Source organism: Echinops telfairi, unplaced genomic scaffold (assembly GCF_000313985.2).
Source record: "Echinops telfairi isolate 266 unplaced genomic scaffold, ASM31398v2 ScPeMD7_7;HRSCAF=31, whole genome shotgun sequence".
NCBI lineage: Eukaryota > Metazoa > Chordata > Mammalia > Afrosoricida > Tenrecidae > Echinops > Echinops telfairi.
Window position 1 is genome coordinate 26,356,220 of NW_022103904.1, and position 14,964 is coordinate 26,371,183.

At 58.6% G+C, this 14,964-nt stretch overlaps 1 protein-coding gene across 1 annotated transcript; it reads left to right on the top strand.

The window, feature by feature from the left end:
- Positions 1–148: 148 nt before the first annotated feature.
- On the top strand, positions 149–11,537 carry UNC45A (unc-45 myosin chaperone A). Its single transcript, XM_030884457.2, has 19 exons — positions 149–323; positions 538–574; positions 851–1,026; positions 2,712–2,804; positions 3,052–3,219; positions 4,575–4,743; positions 5,029–5,199; positions 5,921–6,092; positions 6,556–6,856; positions 7,468–7,562; positions 7,757–7,898; positions 8,309–8,449; positions 8,562–8,689; positions 8,814–8,880; positions 9,315–9,428; positions 9,612–9,727; positions 10,453–10,570; positions 10,662–10,817; positions 10,914–11,537. Exons 4-19 carry the CDS (start codon positions 2,721–2,723, stop codon positions 11,169–11,171), a joined length of 2,400 nt encoding a protein of 799 aa, XP_030740317.1. The 5' UTR covers positions 149–323; positions 538–574; positions 851–1,026; positions 2,712–2,720; the 3' UTR covers positions 11,172–11,537.
- The last annotated feature ends 3,427 nt before the right edge of the window (positions 11,538–14,964 follow it).

Here is a 14,964-nt window from a genome sequence, read left to right on the forward strand (position 1 = left end):
TCCCGCCCCCGCCCCCCCGCCCCCAGCGCTATCCCTTTTCTCACCTGCCCCGACCACTCCCTGGCCTCCTCTTCCTCTGTCTGGATCCTGAGCCCCAGCGCCCTGGGGATCTGCCCTGGCGCCCACCCCGGAGTCTACCCTGCTCCGCCTTCTCGCTACAGGCCAGTTCAGTGGAGCAGCTGCGGAAGGAGGGCAATGAGCAGTTCAAATACGGAGACTACGAGGGCGCCCTGTCCGCCTATACCAAGGCCCTGAGTCTGGACGCGGCGTCCCAGGACCAGGCCATTCTGCACCGGAACCGGGCTGCCTGCTACCTCAAGCTGGTGAGCGAGCCAGGCCATCCCCGCCCTGGCGGCCCGGTTTGCCCCGACTGAACCTTCACTTTGCTAGCCCACCCACACAGTCAGATATTTTTGAGGCTAGGAGTGATGGGGGATCGATCAAGTGACTCTGGAAACCAGGAGACCCTTTGTTGCCAGCTAGTGCCCGAAAGGGAGGTGGAGGAGCAGCTTCTCAGGCGCCTGCTCTCTCTTACAGGAAGATTATGGCAAAGCGGAAACGGAGGCATCCAAAGGTGTGTGGGCCTGGTGCCGAGCTGCGGGCTTTCGGTGGTGGGCAAGGACTGGGGCCACTGCGCCTTCACCTCTTCTCCTCTGGCACGAGACACATCTGCCTTCTTTTCTTCCCCACCTCCTGGGCCATCCCCTTTTCTACAGCTTTTCCGAGGCTGAAGCATCGAGCCCAGCGTCCGTCCCCCCCTCCTTCCTCTGGCTCTACAGACCTTTCCCTACTGTTTCTGCCTGGAGATGGCGGCTTCCCCGGGGCTGACCGTGCTCCTGTTTATGCTCAGCCATTGAAAAGGACGGCGGGGATGTCAAAGCCCTTTACCGGCGGAGCCAAGCCCTAGAGAAGCTGGGCCGCCTGGACCAGGCCGTCCTGGACCTGCAGAGATGTGTCAGCCTGGAGCCCAAGAGCAAAGTGTTCCAGGAGGCCCTGCGGACCATCGGGGGCCGGATTCAGGAGAAGGTATGCCAGGGGCCGAGGGAGGCGGAGGGGGTCGAGGGCTCCGGCTCTGTGAGAGGAGATGCTGGTGGCAAAGAAGGGTATAGAAAGATGCGTGATCTCGCCAACGATCAGGAAGAAATGAATTACAGTCACAGTAACGTCCTTTTTTGGAGGGGGAGGGTTGGCAGGAAAACTTGAGTTTGTCCATGTTTCCAGGAGGAGGGAGAGGGCAGACAGGTCGTGAGTTCCAGGTCACAAGGAGGCGTGAACTAGTACGGCCCCTTTGGAGGGGGCTTTCACCTCTGTGAAGGAGCTGGGTGCACAGGGGGCTAAACACTGGATTAGGAACCAAAGACCAGCAGTGCACACTCACCAGCTGCCCCAAGGGAGGGGGATGAGGCGCTGTGCTCCAGTAATGGTTTACAGTGTTGAGAAGCCCAAGGAGCAGCGCTCCATGGCCCTCTTGGGTCAGTAAGGGTCGGAATGGATTGGAATGGCTTCCTTGGCAGCAGCAGCAGCTCTGATTTGTCTGGGATGTTCGCATCTGTTACATTGTAAACAAGCAAACCTTTGTTGACTACCCCACAGGAACCTGGCCCAGCGCACAGGTAGGCAGGCGCCCGCTTATTCCAGCCTGGCTGGTGGTCACCAGATACTGCAATGCCCAACAGTAGGGCAGCAGCATTGTTACAGACTCTGGTATCAGCAGGAATCAGATCCATGCATGTTGATGTGGAAAGCGCACGACAGCTGTTGAGTGAAAAAGCCAATGACAGGATCAAACTGGGGGGAGGATGCCATTTGCTCTCCCACAGACTCACCCAGAACAGCACCACTGAATTTCCTGCAGGTACCTTCTTGGATGTGTAAATATCAAGAAGAAGAGAAAAAATATATATATACATATATATGTATATATATATATATAACTTTTATATATCCATAAAAGACAGGATACTACAAAATGCTCGCTGTGGGTCCCTTGAGACAGGAGTGCAATTGAGAGAGCTTTTCAAAGGAGACTGTCTCATATGGGGGTTTGGTCTTGTTACGAAGGGAGGGTATCTGTATGATACATGTAATTGAAAATTGTGTCGAAGGGATCTAAAGACATGGTGAGCTATAACCAAGTTGAAATTAACCAGGTAACAGATGTGCTATGATTGATTAGTCATGTCTGCTGTGGATGTAAACGGGGAAGGAGGTGACACACATACTTGGCATACATCATCCGTTCCCAGGACTCGAGAAAGGTAGAGGGCCTAGAATGATCTTAAATTATTTGAGAAGCTGTCAAATGGCAATTCAGAAGCTGAAAGGGGGTGTTTGCAGCGCACCCATGGGCTGCCTGCCAAGTTCAGTACCACATGGGGTACACATGTGTAGCCATGCTCCCACAACCTCTGTGGCACCATGGGGAGTGGGTTCCGCCTGGATAACTGGACTCGCCCCCTTCTGAAAGGCACGTCTTACCCCAGCTGCCCATCCAGGAAGCAGCTCAGAAAGGAACGCAGCCCACGGGAAGTTGGGGAGGAGCTGCCAGGCGAGTCTCTTCTTGCCCAAGGAGGGTTGGTGCCATGCCTGAGCCCAGACAGCCTTGCTGTGCCTCCAGAGACAGTGCGGCCAGAGGAGCCAGCAAAAACAAGCTGGATTGCTTGTCCCTAACTGCGGGGCAACTTCTTGCGCACATTGCTGGTCTGTCGTAGGTGCGATACATGTCCTCGACGGATGCCAAAGTGGAACAGATGTTTCAGATCCTACTGGACCCCAAAGAGAAAGGCACAGAGAAAAAACAAAAGGTATAAAAACCCTGGGGCGAGCCTGAGAGGGCTGAATTCCCACGAGAGAGCGCTGCTTATTCTGAGCACCCTCCTGTGGCTGATGTTGGCCCAGAGGCCCTGCTGGCCTGGGGGGGAGCTCCAGGGCGGTGAACACAGAGAGGAACTGAGGTTGATAAGAGTGCCTTGTTGGCAGGCCCAGTGGCAGCAGGTAGGGTGTCAGTGGTGACCGGGGCACCCACCGTTCTTGTGCCTGTCCTCAACACAGGCTTCTCAGAACCTGGTGGTGCTGGCCCGAGAGGATGCTGGAGCGGAGAAGATCTTCCGGAGCAATGGGGTGCAGCTCTTGCAAGGACTGCTGGACACGGGCGAGACCGACCTGATGCTGGCCGCTCTGCGCACCCTGGCTGGCATCTGCTCTGAGCACCAATCCCGGGTAGGTGGGAGCAAGGTTACTGCTTCTGTCAGTCTGCCCACCATCCATCCATTCAGCCGCTCTCTCATTCCAGAAAGAACTGAAAGCGGTATGTCCATTTCCTTGGCTGCCTCGAGGAAGTATCACGAGCTGGGTGGTTCAGAGCAATGGAGGTTGACTGTCCCAAAGCTCTAGGGGCCAGGCCTCCAAATTCAGGGCATCGATCGGCAGGACTGTGCTTTCTCTGAACCGTCAGAGACTGCCCCTCAAGGTCATGTTCACCGGCAGGGGGCGGTGTCCAGTTCGTTAGCAGAGTACCCAGGACGTTTAACAAGAGCACTTGACTCCTCTTGTCCACACGTTGACCGCAGGCACCTGTTTTTGCTCTGCAGGTCACGCTAGCTTTTCCCTTGCTGTGAGGATGTTCTCGCTGGTGGGAGGTGTGGGCAGTGATGTCACCCACAGCATCTTACCTTTGAGGCAGTGCACAGGCCTGGAGAGGCTGACCTTGAGCTGATTCCGGGAGAGACAGGATTTCACAGCAGGAGGCAGTGCGCCCTGGGGCCAGTGTGCTCTGGTGACCCAGACCTGTTGCTCTTGCCTGAGATGGTTTCACCCAGGAGACGGGCCGTCGAGAGGAGGCCACGGCGCCTGGCTTGAGCGGATCTTTGAGATGCTCCCTGAAAGCAGGCCAAGCTCAGCCTCCAGGGCAGTGGTTCTCAGCTCTCCTAAGGCTGCCACCCTGGAATACACTTCCTCGTGTGGTGGGCGTATCTGCATGTGGGCAGACCCGCCTGGAGCAGCATCTCAGTCCCTAAAAGTATTGGAAATATGGCCTTAGGCGGCCCTTGTGAAAGGGTTGTTCGACCCCTGAAGGGGTTGAGACCCCCATGTGGAGAACCACTGCTCTAGGGGATAAGAATGGTAAACCCCACACCCAGAGGTGTCTTCTGGCTTTAGCCCCATCCTGCCCATCCCCCTGTGAAGAGCTTAGACCCAGCATAAAAATGGGGTGATGCATGCCCATGTCCACAGGGCGTGGACAGGACCTCAGGCTTGGGCCTGGGGTAGAACCGGGTGCTTGGGCCTAACAGAGCTCTGTCCAGGTTTCTGTCTTCTTCCCGAGGAGACCTGGGCCAGAGCAGCTGCTCTCAGGGCCACAGCCATCCTGGTCTCCTCTGTCGGAGCGGCTCCTCTGGAAAGTTTTCTTCAGGAAGCCTTTCCAACGGGACCCAGGGGCACACTCGCAGACAGACCACTTTGTGCTCACCCGCAGCCACTCCTTCGGCCCAAGTCGTTTGTCACCCTTGCGGACTCACAGTGAGGGGTCTCTGGCTGAGCTGACTAGCAGGTGCCTCTGTCCTCTCTCCACACAGACAGTGGCCACCCTGAGCGTGCTGGGCACTCGGCGCGTTGTCTCCATCCTTGGCGTGGAAAACCAGGCCGTGTCCCTGGCGGCATGCCACCTGCTGCAGGTGATATTTGATGCCCTCAAGGAAGGCGTTAAGAAAGGCTTCCGAGGGAAAGAGGGCGCCATCATCGTGGGTGAGTGGAGTGGGCTGTGGTCCGCGGGCGGACCCAGTGAGGGGTGGGTCTCGGGCTGGCCAACAAGGCCAGCTCTGGGACCAGACACCCAGCTGCCACTTGTTCAGGAACAAGTCTTGGGGACAACATTTTACTCCACATTCTAAGCAACTGGGGGGCGAGGGGGTGGTGGTGTCTGAGGTGACCTCTGGAGCGTGGCCTGGTACCCAAGGTACAGATGCCCACCTCCCTGTGTCTCCCTGGCCTGTTGGGCCGCCACGGCCCCCTGATGTCTCTGGTTGGCAGATCCTGCCCGGGAGCTGAAGGTCCTCATCAGTAACCTTCTGGAGCTGTTGACTGAGGTGGGGCTCTCAGGCCAAGGCCGAGACAACGCCCTGACCCTCCTGATCAAAGTGGTGCCCCGCAAGTCTCCTAAGGACCCCAACAACAACCTCACCCTCTGGGTTATTGACCAAGGTATGTGACACGTCTGAAACAGACTGAACCTGTGTTGCCCGCTTACCCGCATGTTAGAAGCTGTGATGGTCCCCAGACAGGATGTGTCTGCGTTGACATGCCCTCTGTGGCCTGTACGGTCCTTGTGGGAACTCCCCCAGACCCTTCAGCCCTGTACTCATGCACGTGCCACACACACACACACACACACACACACACACACACACGTGTCAGGCCCGCATGCGTACCCCTGGAGAGGCAGGCGAGACTGGACCAGCTTCCTGGGAATGAGGGTTATTTCTGTAGTCGGGGAAATCAATCAAGTCTGACATAGAAACCCACATGTCCCTTCGCCCTGAGAGAGAGATGGCAGAACACCTCCGCTGCAGGCCTTGCATGCTGGAGCCCAGCTGCGGGCTGCTCCTCCTCCCCTGGCCCTGGTGTGCCCCAACCCCGAGAGGCGGGCTGTGATCCTCCTTTTCACGGACTGGGAACAGCAAGCCCTGGGGCCTGGGGCCCCGAGTAGCTGTGGTCACCCTAGCTTCCGAGGGTCCCTCTGATGGCCCAGCTGCCTCCCACTGGCCCCCAGCCCCTTTGCCAGGCCCTGGCTCCATGGGTCCGACTCCAGCCTGACTTGGGACCAAGGCAGCCCTCATCTCCCGTGCGTCTCCCAGGAAACCGCTTCCCTTATCCAAAGGGATTGGGATTGAGTGTTCTCTGGGCTCACCAAGTGTCTTTTCAGGTCTGAAAAAGATTCTGGAGGTGGGGGGCTCCCTGCCGGACCCTTCTGGGGAGCCCGCGGTGACCGCCGGCAGCCGCATGAGTGCCTCCATCCTCCTCAGCAAGCTCTTCGACGACCTCAAGTGTGATGCCGAGAGGGAGAACTTCCACCGGCTCTGTGAAAACTACATCAAGTGAGGGGGCGGGCGGGGCTCCAACCAACTTTCCGAGGCTTTGGGGAGGGGCAGCACCGCGCTGAAAGGGAGAGTGACCTTGGGTGGTCCCAAGGCCCTTTCTCGGTCCACAGTGACTTCAGCCAGTGTGGCTCGGCATGTACTTTGTGTACCTGGGATGGTCGTACCTTTCAGGAGCCTCACGTCTGGGGAAAGACCGAGCATAAGACATTGCGATGTGGATGGGAGGATGTCGGATGGCAGGCGGTTCAGGAGAGAAAACGCAGTGGGGCGGCGTGGGGCGTTAGGTGGGGTGTGATGAAGGCAGGCAGGGATAAAGGCACCCCAGCATCTGTGCCTGCTGGCAGCTTGTCTTAAGGATGCTGCCCAAGTCTGGTCTCGGCCTGGCCAGGGGAGGGGCGCGGGGAAGGGTCATCCTCTTGAGCTGCTCATGGTGGGACAGCTGTCGCCCTGTGCCCCTCAGGAGCTGGTTTGAGGGCCAAGGGCTGCCCGGGAAGCTGCGGGCCATCCAGACGGTGTCCTGCCTCCTGCAGGGCCCAAGTGAGGCCGGCAACCGGGCCCTGGAGCTGGGTGGCGTCATGGAGAGCATCCTCGCGCTGTGCGGCTCGGAGCAGGAGGAGGAGCAGCTGGTGGCCGTGGAGGCCCTGATCCACGCCGCCGGCAAGGCCAAGCGGGCCTCCTTCATCACCGCCAACGGTGTCGCGCTGCTCAAGGACCTGTACAAGCGCAGCGAGAGGGACAGCATCCGCATCCGGGCGCTGGTGGTAGGCTGGGGCACCAGCAGACCCAGGGGGATATTTGGGCCCGGAGCCTGGTTCTTTGACCCCAGGGGCTGACAGACATATAGCGGGGCCACTTGACGGTAGGACAGCTGTGGCGGCGTGGCGCACAGCGCCGGGAGGAGATGAGGATGGCATGTGGGGGATGCGGCTGACCGTCCAGGAGGGCTGCCCTGGGGCCATGCTGACGTCTTTGGGACGGCAGGGAGTCCCTCCGTGTGGGCACTGCAGCTGTGCACCTTAAAGAAGCGGGTGCTGTTTCCGGGTAGCTTGGCTGTGGCTGAGCACCAGCCTCCCCACGCAGCCTGAGCTCCATGTGCAGAGAGCGCGTCTGAGGTCACGCACGAGGGGACAGGGCAAATCTGGGGCGAGACCCATGCAGGTTGGGAAGGGCTGGGGCCCGGGTCAGTCCAGGGGCTGAAGTGCTGGGCCCCAAGTGCTCATGGCCAGCCTGATGGCCGACTGGCTGCCAGCTGCTCCCTGTGGTGCCGTGGAGTGGGCCAGGGGGCACAGTGCCAGAGAGGGAACCCTGGCAGGTGTGGAGAAGCCCCGCCTGCTGCCCGGTCAGGGATCAGGTGGTCGCCCTCTGCCTGCAGGGGCTCTGTAAGCTTGGTTCGGCCGGCGGGACGGACTTCAGCATGAAGCAGTTTGCCGAAGGCTCCACGCTCAAGCTGGCCAAGCAGTGCCGGAAGTGAGTTGCTGGGGCTAAGATGCCAGGGGTGGGTGGTGCTCCGGCCAGCCCCGGGCGGACTCTCCGGGGTTCCAGCAAGCACGTGGTTTCTGCATGTTGAGGGAGTGCTCAAACCCTTGGTGCTGTCTTCTTGGTCCTGGTGGGGCTCTTCTGGCCCCGGGTCTGATGATCACCCCTGGGCCCCCACTGCCCAGGTGGCTGTGCAATGCCCAGATTGACGCAGGCACTCGGCGCTGGGCAGTGGAGGGCCTGGCTTACCTCACCTTCGACGCCGATGTGAAGGAAGAATTTGTGGAGGACAAGGCTGCTCTGAAGGCTGTGTTCCAGCTCAGCAGGGTAGCTCGGGGGCACCTGGGGCCCTGGCTGGGATGAGCGCTTATGAGGGGGGTGTTGGTGGGAGGAGCGATGGGGCAGACTGCTTCCATGTCAAGATTCAGCCTCGGAAACCCGGGGGGCAGGTCTACTGTGTCCTACAAGGTCACTATAGACCAGTGGCTTTTTCCTAGATGTTCCAGGGAGGGTGGGCAGGTGCGTCCTGTAGCCATTGTGTGGCATGAGGCCAACAGTGTCACCAGCCACCGCCTCTTGAGAGGAGCTGGGAAGGTCAGGGTTGTGAACTCTCAAAGCCCAGGGCTGCTCCCGGACTCCTGCTGCTGCCTGTCCCGGTGCTCCGGCCAGAGGTAGAATGGGGTGCCTGGGCCCTGGCAGGTCGGCCCCACTGAACACCCACCCTCCGCTCCTGGCAGTCGGAGGAGAGGTCGGTGCTCTTTGCGGTGGCCTCGGCGCTGGTGAACTGCACCAACAGCTACGACTACGAGGAGCCTGACCCCAAGATGGTAGAGCTGGCCAAGTACGCCAAGCAGCATGTGCCTGAGCAGCACCCCAAGGTAAGGGCCGGTCATCCCGGCGCGCCGGACAGCAGAGCCTCTCGGTGCAGTGGTTGGGTTTCCTTCGGTGTGGAGAGTCCCCCTTTCCCTGCTGAGATGCCTCCTTCCCCAGGACAAGCCGAGCTTCGTGCGGGCTCGGGTAAAGAAGCTGCTGGCAGCGGGGGTGGTGTCGGCCATGACGTGCATGGTGAAGACCGAGAGCCCCGTGCTGACGAATTCCTGCCGGGAGCTACTGTCCCGGTGAGCCTCCCGGCTCCCAGGCTTTGGGCTGCCCGGTGACTGCAGAGGGAGGGCCAGCTGGGGGGCGGGGGGGAACTCCCACTGCCGGACAGAAGCAGAGGGTCTGCCTGTCTTTTCCCCAAAGGGTCTTCCTGGCGTTGGTGGAGGAGGCGGCGGACCGGGGTACTGTGGTTGCCCAGGGAGGAGGCAAGGTGAGCTGGCTTGGGACGTCTTCCTGAAGACGGGGCCGAGCCTGTAAAATAGAACCCAGTGGCTACACGGCCTCCACAGAGGTTGGCTGCTGGGGTGGAGATGCGATGAAAGAGCATGTTCTGTGAGTGAGGGACGCTGACCTGGGCTGGCTCCTGGAGTCCCCCTGGCCCTCGGCCTTTTACGACCCTGAGCGACTCCTCGTCCATGTCCTCCTGGGCGCGTTACCCAGCAGCACCCAGCCCCATCCCTATCCGGCCTTGGTCGGCACTGGAGAGTGTCTGGGGTGCCCGAGCAGCACGCAGAGAGCTGGGAGGGTCTGAGGAAGCAGTGTGGTCGAGCCTAGGGGACAGAGGTGCGAGCAGCAGAGTCAGGGCCTTGGGGCTGGCGCACCTGGCCTGACCCGGCCCGTACCTGAGCCCTTCTGCTCCGGCAGGCCCTGCTCCCGCTGGCCCTGGAAGGCACTGACGTAGGGCAGATAAAGGCGGCTCAGGCTCTCGCCAAGCTCACCATCACCTCCAACCCAGAGATGACCTTTCCTGGCGAGCGGGTATGTGTCTTTGGCCCCAGGCCCTGATGTCTTCCTTCGGTCAGCGCTGCTGCTGCTCCTCCTCGGGAAGCAGCAGTTGTATTGAGCCCCCAGGAGGGGAGAGCAGCCTGGGGCTCAGGGGTCTTCCTTGCAGGGTCTGTGGAGCTGGGAGGAGCAGCCCTGACAGGCGGGCTGCATCCACAGGTCTACGAGGTGGTGCGGCCCCTCGTCTCCCTGTTGCACCTCAATTGCTCGGGCCTGCAGAACTTCGAGGCGCTCATGGCTCTAACGAACCTGGCGGGGATCAGTGAGCGGCTCCGGTGAGACCCCTCAGGACACGGGTTGTGGGCAGGGCATCAGCATCCGTATTATCCCCGCAAGAGCCCCGGACAGTGTGGGCAGCCCTCCACAGTCCTCGGCTCTTTGGAGCCTCACGGTGAACCCTGCTGGGAGAGGATGCATCATTGGAGGTGATTGAGCAGGGAGCTCAGAGGGGTGATGGGGCCGAGGAGAGGCACAGCCCTGCAGGCAGGCTCTGGAGCCCCGACAGCCTGGATTGGGATACCGACTTCACCCACCACTAGTTGTGGTATCTCAAGCCGAGCACTTAACCCCTCCTTGCCTCAGCTTCCTCATTGTGAAAGGGGGTGATTATAGTCCTCCCCAGTTGGAAGGGACGCACAGAAGTGTTTTACCCTTTGGTGTCTGGCTCTGAGCTGCGTGCTAATAGGCGACAGCTCTCAGACCTAACCCTGCCCCTCCCTTGGCGCATGACTCACCACTCAGCCTCTTAGTCCGCTTCCGTAAAGTCACGTGAAATAAAGCAGGTGCCCGGGTCAGGGTGAGTGCTCATGGGTTCAGGGTTAGCATCACCACCAGCCAGGCCTGCTAGCTCCTAGTTGAGGGATTATGATCATTCCTGCATGGTTGGAAGGGAGGACCCTGGGCACGGCTGAGGGAAAGCCCTGGCCCACAGCTTGATTTGTCCGGGGCGACGGGGGTAGGGGACTCAGAGGCTCTCCTGCTGCTTGGCTGCCCCCCCCAGACAGAAGATCTTGAAGGAGAAGGCTGTGCCCATGATTGAGGGCTACATGTTTGAGGAGCACCAGATGATCCGCCGGGCTGCCACGGAGTGCATGTGTAACCTGGCCATGAGCAAGGAGGTGAGGGCCGGCCGCCACCAGCGGGGCTGGAGCAGGCCAGAGGAGTGGGGGACCCCTGCCTGACTTGGTCACACCCCTCATCCGGCCACAGGTGCAGGAGCTGTTTGTCGCTGAGGGCAATGACCGGCTGAAGCTGCTGGTGCTGTACAGTGGAGAGGAAGATGAGCTGCTGCGGAGGGCGGCTGCCGGGGGCCTGGCCATGCTCACCTCCCTGCAGCCCGCCCTCTGCAGCCGCATCCCACAAGTGGTCAGTGCCCCCACAGCGGGCAGGGGAGGGCCTGGCCAGGAGGCCCTGGTGGGGGTGTGGTGGCTCGGTAATGACCCCCTGCCTCGTGTCCCCCAGACCACACACTGGCTGGAGATCCTGCAGGCCCTGCTCCTGAGCTCCAGCCGAGAGCTGCAGCACCGGGGCGCCGTGGTGGTGCAGAACATGGTGGAGGCCTCCAGGGAGATCGCCAGCACCCTGATGGAGAGCGAGACCCTGGAGCTCCTGTCAGTGCTGGCCAAGGGCGAGGAGGGCCCCGTCACAAGGGCGGCCGCCGCCTGCCTGGAGAAGGCAGTGGAATACGGCCTTATCAAACCCAACCCGGATGGAGAGTGAGCGCTGCCCCTCAGTGACATGGCCCAGGCACACCTGTGCACAGGCACACTGCACCTGTCGCTGCACTGGGAGCCAAGAGCTCAGCCGCTTTGGCTAGATGGGACTGGGATGCGGGACATTCTGGCCTCCGCTATCCAGCTGCTGCCCTCTGCTGGCCTCACTCAGCCCCACAGCCCTGCTCTGCAGCCCTGTCTCCAGCCTCACGCACTGGGGCCCTTTCCTGCACTACTGAGATGACTGCCGCGGGTAGCTGGATCCCTAGCAGCAGCAGAGGCACACCAAGCAGTCGCCTCAGCTGTGGGCATGCCCGAGGCCTGCTCGCTGACTCACCTTGACCAGCTAATAAAAGTTTGTGGAACTCTTTAATTGTGCCCTGTGCCTGGGCTGGGAGGGCTGTCTGGGGACTGGCCATGGGAGGGCCCCATGGAGTGACCAAGCAGCAGCAGAGCCACCACTGGAAGGAATCTAATGGAGTCCTCACCCGGGGTGCTCTGAACCACCTTTTAATCTTGCTGGAGAGAAAAAGGGTTAATAAGCCTAGGAAGTGAAACAAGCCCTGGTGGGGTACAGACTCCTCCCAGTAAGCTGCCTCTTCCCTGCCCTTTGTTTAAGAGCATTGTGAGTTCTGGGGCTTTTACTCAGGCTGGGATCGGGATTTCTAGCCCTAGAGGTGCTGGGGAAATCCTCTCCCTGCGCAGGGAAGCCAGAGCCCTTTTGCAGAAGAGAGCCACACCTGCCCCCTGCAGATCCCCTCCCCTCAAGGTCTGTTCCCGCTCTCGCGAGAGTCTCGCTGGAAGCTCACTGGATGATGGTGCTAAGTGACAGGTCCCTGAGCCAATGGGAGATACAGCCAGCCGAGCGCTAGCTAGGAGGCCTGCTTCCTGTTTGGACATGGGGGGGGGGCCTGCAGGAGGGAGGCTACAGCTGTCCCAAGCTGGGGGAATGGCCGCGACCCCCGACAGGGGCTGGAACCTTAAGGACTGAGCTGGGACCGGAAGCCCGCCACGGGGACCGGAAACAGGTGAGCACGGTTCTGAAAGTGCCCCGCCTCCCAGCCGCTGACGTCACCGCCCTCACCGGTGATTGGCTTGAGGGAGGTGACTGCAGCCTGTGGGCCGCCTCGCCCTGCGCGGCTCCTTCAAACTTCAAATTTCCTTCGTGTGTCCGTCAGTGCTGTGGCGGCTGGCCGCTTTGCTCGCCGCCGTCGTTTCTGCGCGATTAATCCACCGGAAGGACTCACCTGAGAAGGGCACAAGGTCAGGATCAAGGTCAGCAACTGCCCTGGGATGGTAATGGACTCGGTAGGGATTAGGAGGCCAGATTGTGGTCCAGGAGAGATCAGGCTTCAAAGGCATGGAAGTACCTCTGAAATCCCCATCGTGCCGAAAATGGTGTTTGGAGAAAGTCGCATTCTGTCATAACCACCAGATTGTATTTGTCTCCCCATTCAAGCGTGACCTCCATAGAGGCAGGCACTGGCCGCTGCTGGCCAGGAATAATGGCGTCTTGGAAGATGGTGCTTTTGAAGTTTATATAAAACAGTTGCTATCCAGTCGATTTCAACTTATCACCCTGTGGGTCCGAGTAGAACTGTGCCCCGCAGGGTTTTCAGAAGTAGATCACCAGGCCTTTCTTCTGAGGCCTCTGGGTGGACTTCAACCCAGCCTTGCAATCAGTAGCCACTTAGGTTAACTCTTTGTAACATTCAGCTCCCCCGCCCCCCTGTGGTTTTAAATCCCTGAAAACTAATTAGCATCAGCGGTCATCCTGCCAACTCTAAGTACTGCATTTAATAAGCTAATTAAGCCTGTGTGTTTACTATAGTTAGTGCTAGCCCTGGATGTATTCTATGCATTTAGTACAAAAATCCTAAGAGATTGGTACAATCAACTCTCCTTTTAAAACTGAAAATGGAATTAGATTCAGAGATTAAGTAATGATGACATCAAGGTGAGCACGTTGGAAACTACAAGCCTCTGGGAAAAAGATGAGGCTCTCTACTCCTATAAAGAGCTGCAATCGGAGAAACTCACAGAGGCAATCCTACTCCATCCTGTAGGGCCGCTATGAGTCAGCAAGTGAGGGAAGGCCCCATTTTTCTCTCTTGAAATGGTAGATGAGTTTGAACTCCCTTCGCTGCCATTAGCAGTCCAGTGCTTACCCCACAGCGTCACCAGGGCTTCTGCCTGTGAGGTGCTATCAAGTTGGCTCTGATTCATCGCGACCCTATCCACAACAGAATAAAACATCTGGTCCTGCGTCCTCCTCACAGTTGCTATGTTTGAGCCCATTGTTGCTGCCACTGTGTCAAACCATGTTATTAAGGTTCTACTGCTCTTTTGTTGACCGTCTGCTAAGCATGATAGCTCTCTCCATCATCACTTCTAAGAAATGTTCTGGCTGTTGGCTAATTCCTCCAGGATGGAGTGGTTCCTTTTTTCTGGCGTGCCATGATATAGACAATATTCTTTGCCAATGTCATAATTCACAAGCATCAATTCTTTAGACTTCCTTATTCGTTGTCCAACTTTTGCATGCACATAAGGTCACTGAAAATAAGCCAGGCACACCTTAGTGCTCAGAGTGACATTTTTTGTTCTTTGCAATACTTTATTTTGCCCAGTGCAATAAGTCACTGGATTGATTTTCTTGACTGCTGCTTCCATGAGCATTGATTGTGGATCCAAATAAATTGAAGCCATTTAGTTAGTAAAATGAAATCATTGGGACTTCAGTCTTTTCTCCAGGGGGAAAACATTTTCTTCAGTCTTTTTCCCATGGTGTTGTTTATTGGTCCAGTTGGGGGGATTTCTCTTTCCTTTACATTGAGGTGCATCACCCATACAGAAAGTCGTCGTCTTTGACCTTCATCCGTAAGTGCTTTCTACTTTCAGTAAGCAAGTCCCTGTACAGGTACTGCCTCCCAAATGTCCCACTGTGTATGAAATCCGAGGGCGTCAAGTTCAGCTCCCCACCTCTCTCCATCTGAATTATGTGCTTGTGGAGAGGTTACTTCCTCTGGGAGGCTCAGTTTCTTCCTTCATAAAATGAGACCGGCTTTAGTTAGTTCCCCAGATTACATGGAATGTGCCAGATTGGAGGGAAGTTGGAGCTGGGCAGGGGCCTCAGATCCTAGGCTACTTAAAATATCTCATGTCCACTTGGTGCGCACTTTGAACCAGCGGGGATGACAGGGAAAGTCGCTCGTTTGGGGCCAGACTCCAGACAGTTCGTGTTCTTTCTACATCGGGTAAGACCTCTGGAGCGCAGCAACTATTTGTGGAGCGGATACTGGCTGCCCCGATGGTACTAGTGGTTTGCCCTCTACCACAACTGAAACCCACCTGGCAGCCGTGGAAGAGAGGCCTGGCAATCTGCCTCAGTGAGGATTACAGCCACCAGCACCCGAGGAAGCTCAGTTCTCTGAAACCCATGGAATGACCGAAACCCATGGAATGACCGAATGTCCCAATCCACTAGACCTCAAAGGGGTGGTTTCGGTTTGGTGGTTAGGAGGTTGTATTTTCCCCAATGTACAGACAAAGCAGCTGCCACTCCCGGAAGGTCCGAGGCTCACACACAGGCGTCGCAGCCAGAATCTCCTGGATCCCACGACCCACCCCAGCCAGAAGGGGCCAGCAAAAGGCGCTGCCGGGGCATGGCCGCGGAGCGGTCCGGAGCGTGGTTCGGCTTCGGCTTCTGCGGCTTCGGGCAGGCCCTGGGCTCCGGGTGCGGGCGGCAGGTGCACAGCCCGGAGCCGCTGGAGGCCCCGTGCCCCGGAGGCCTGGACATC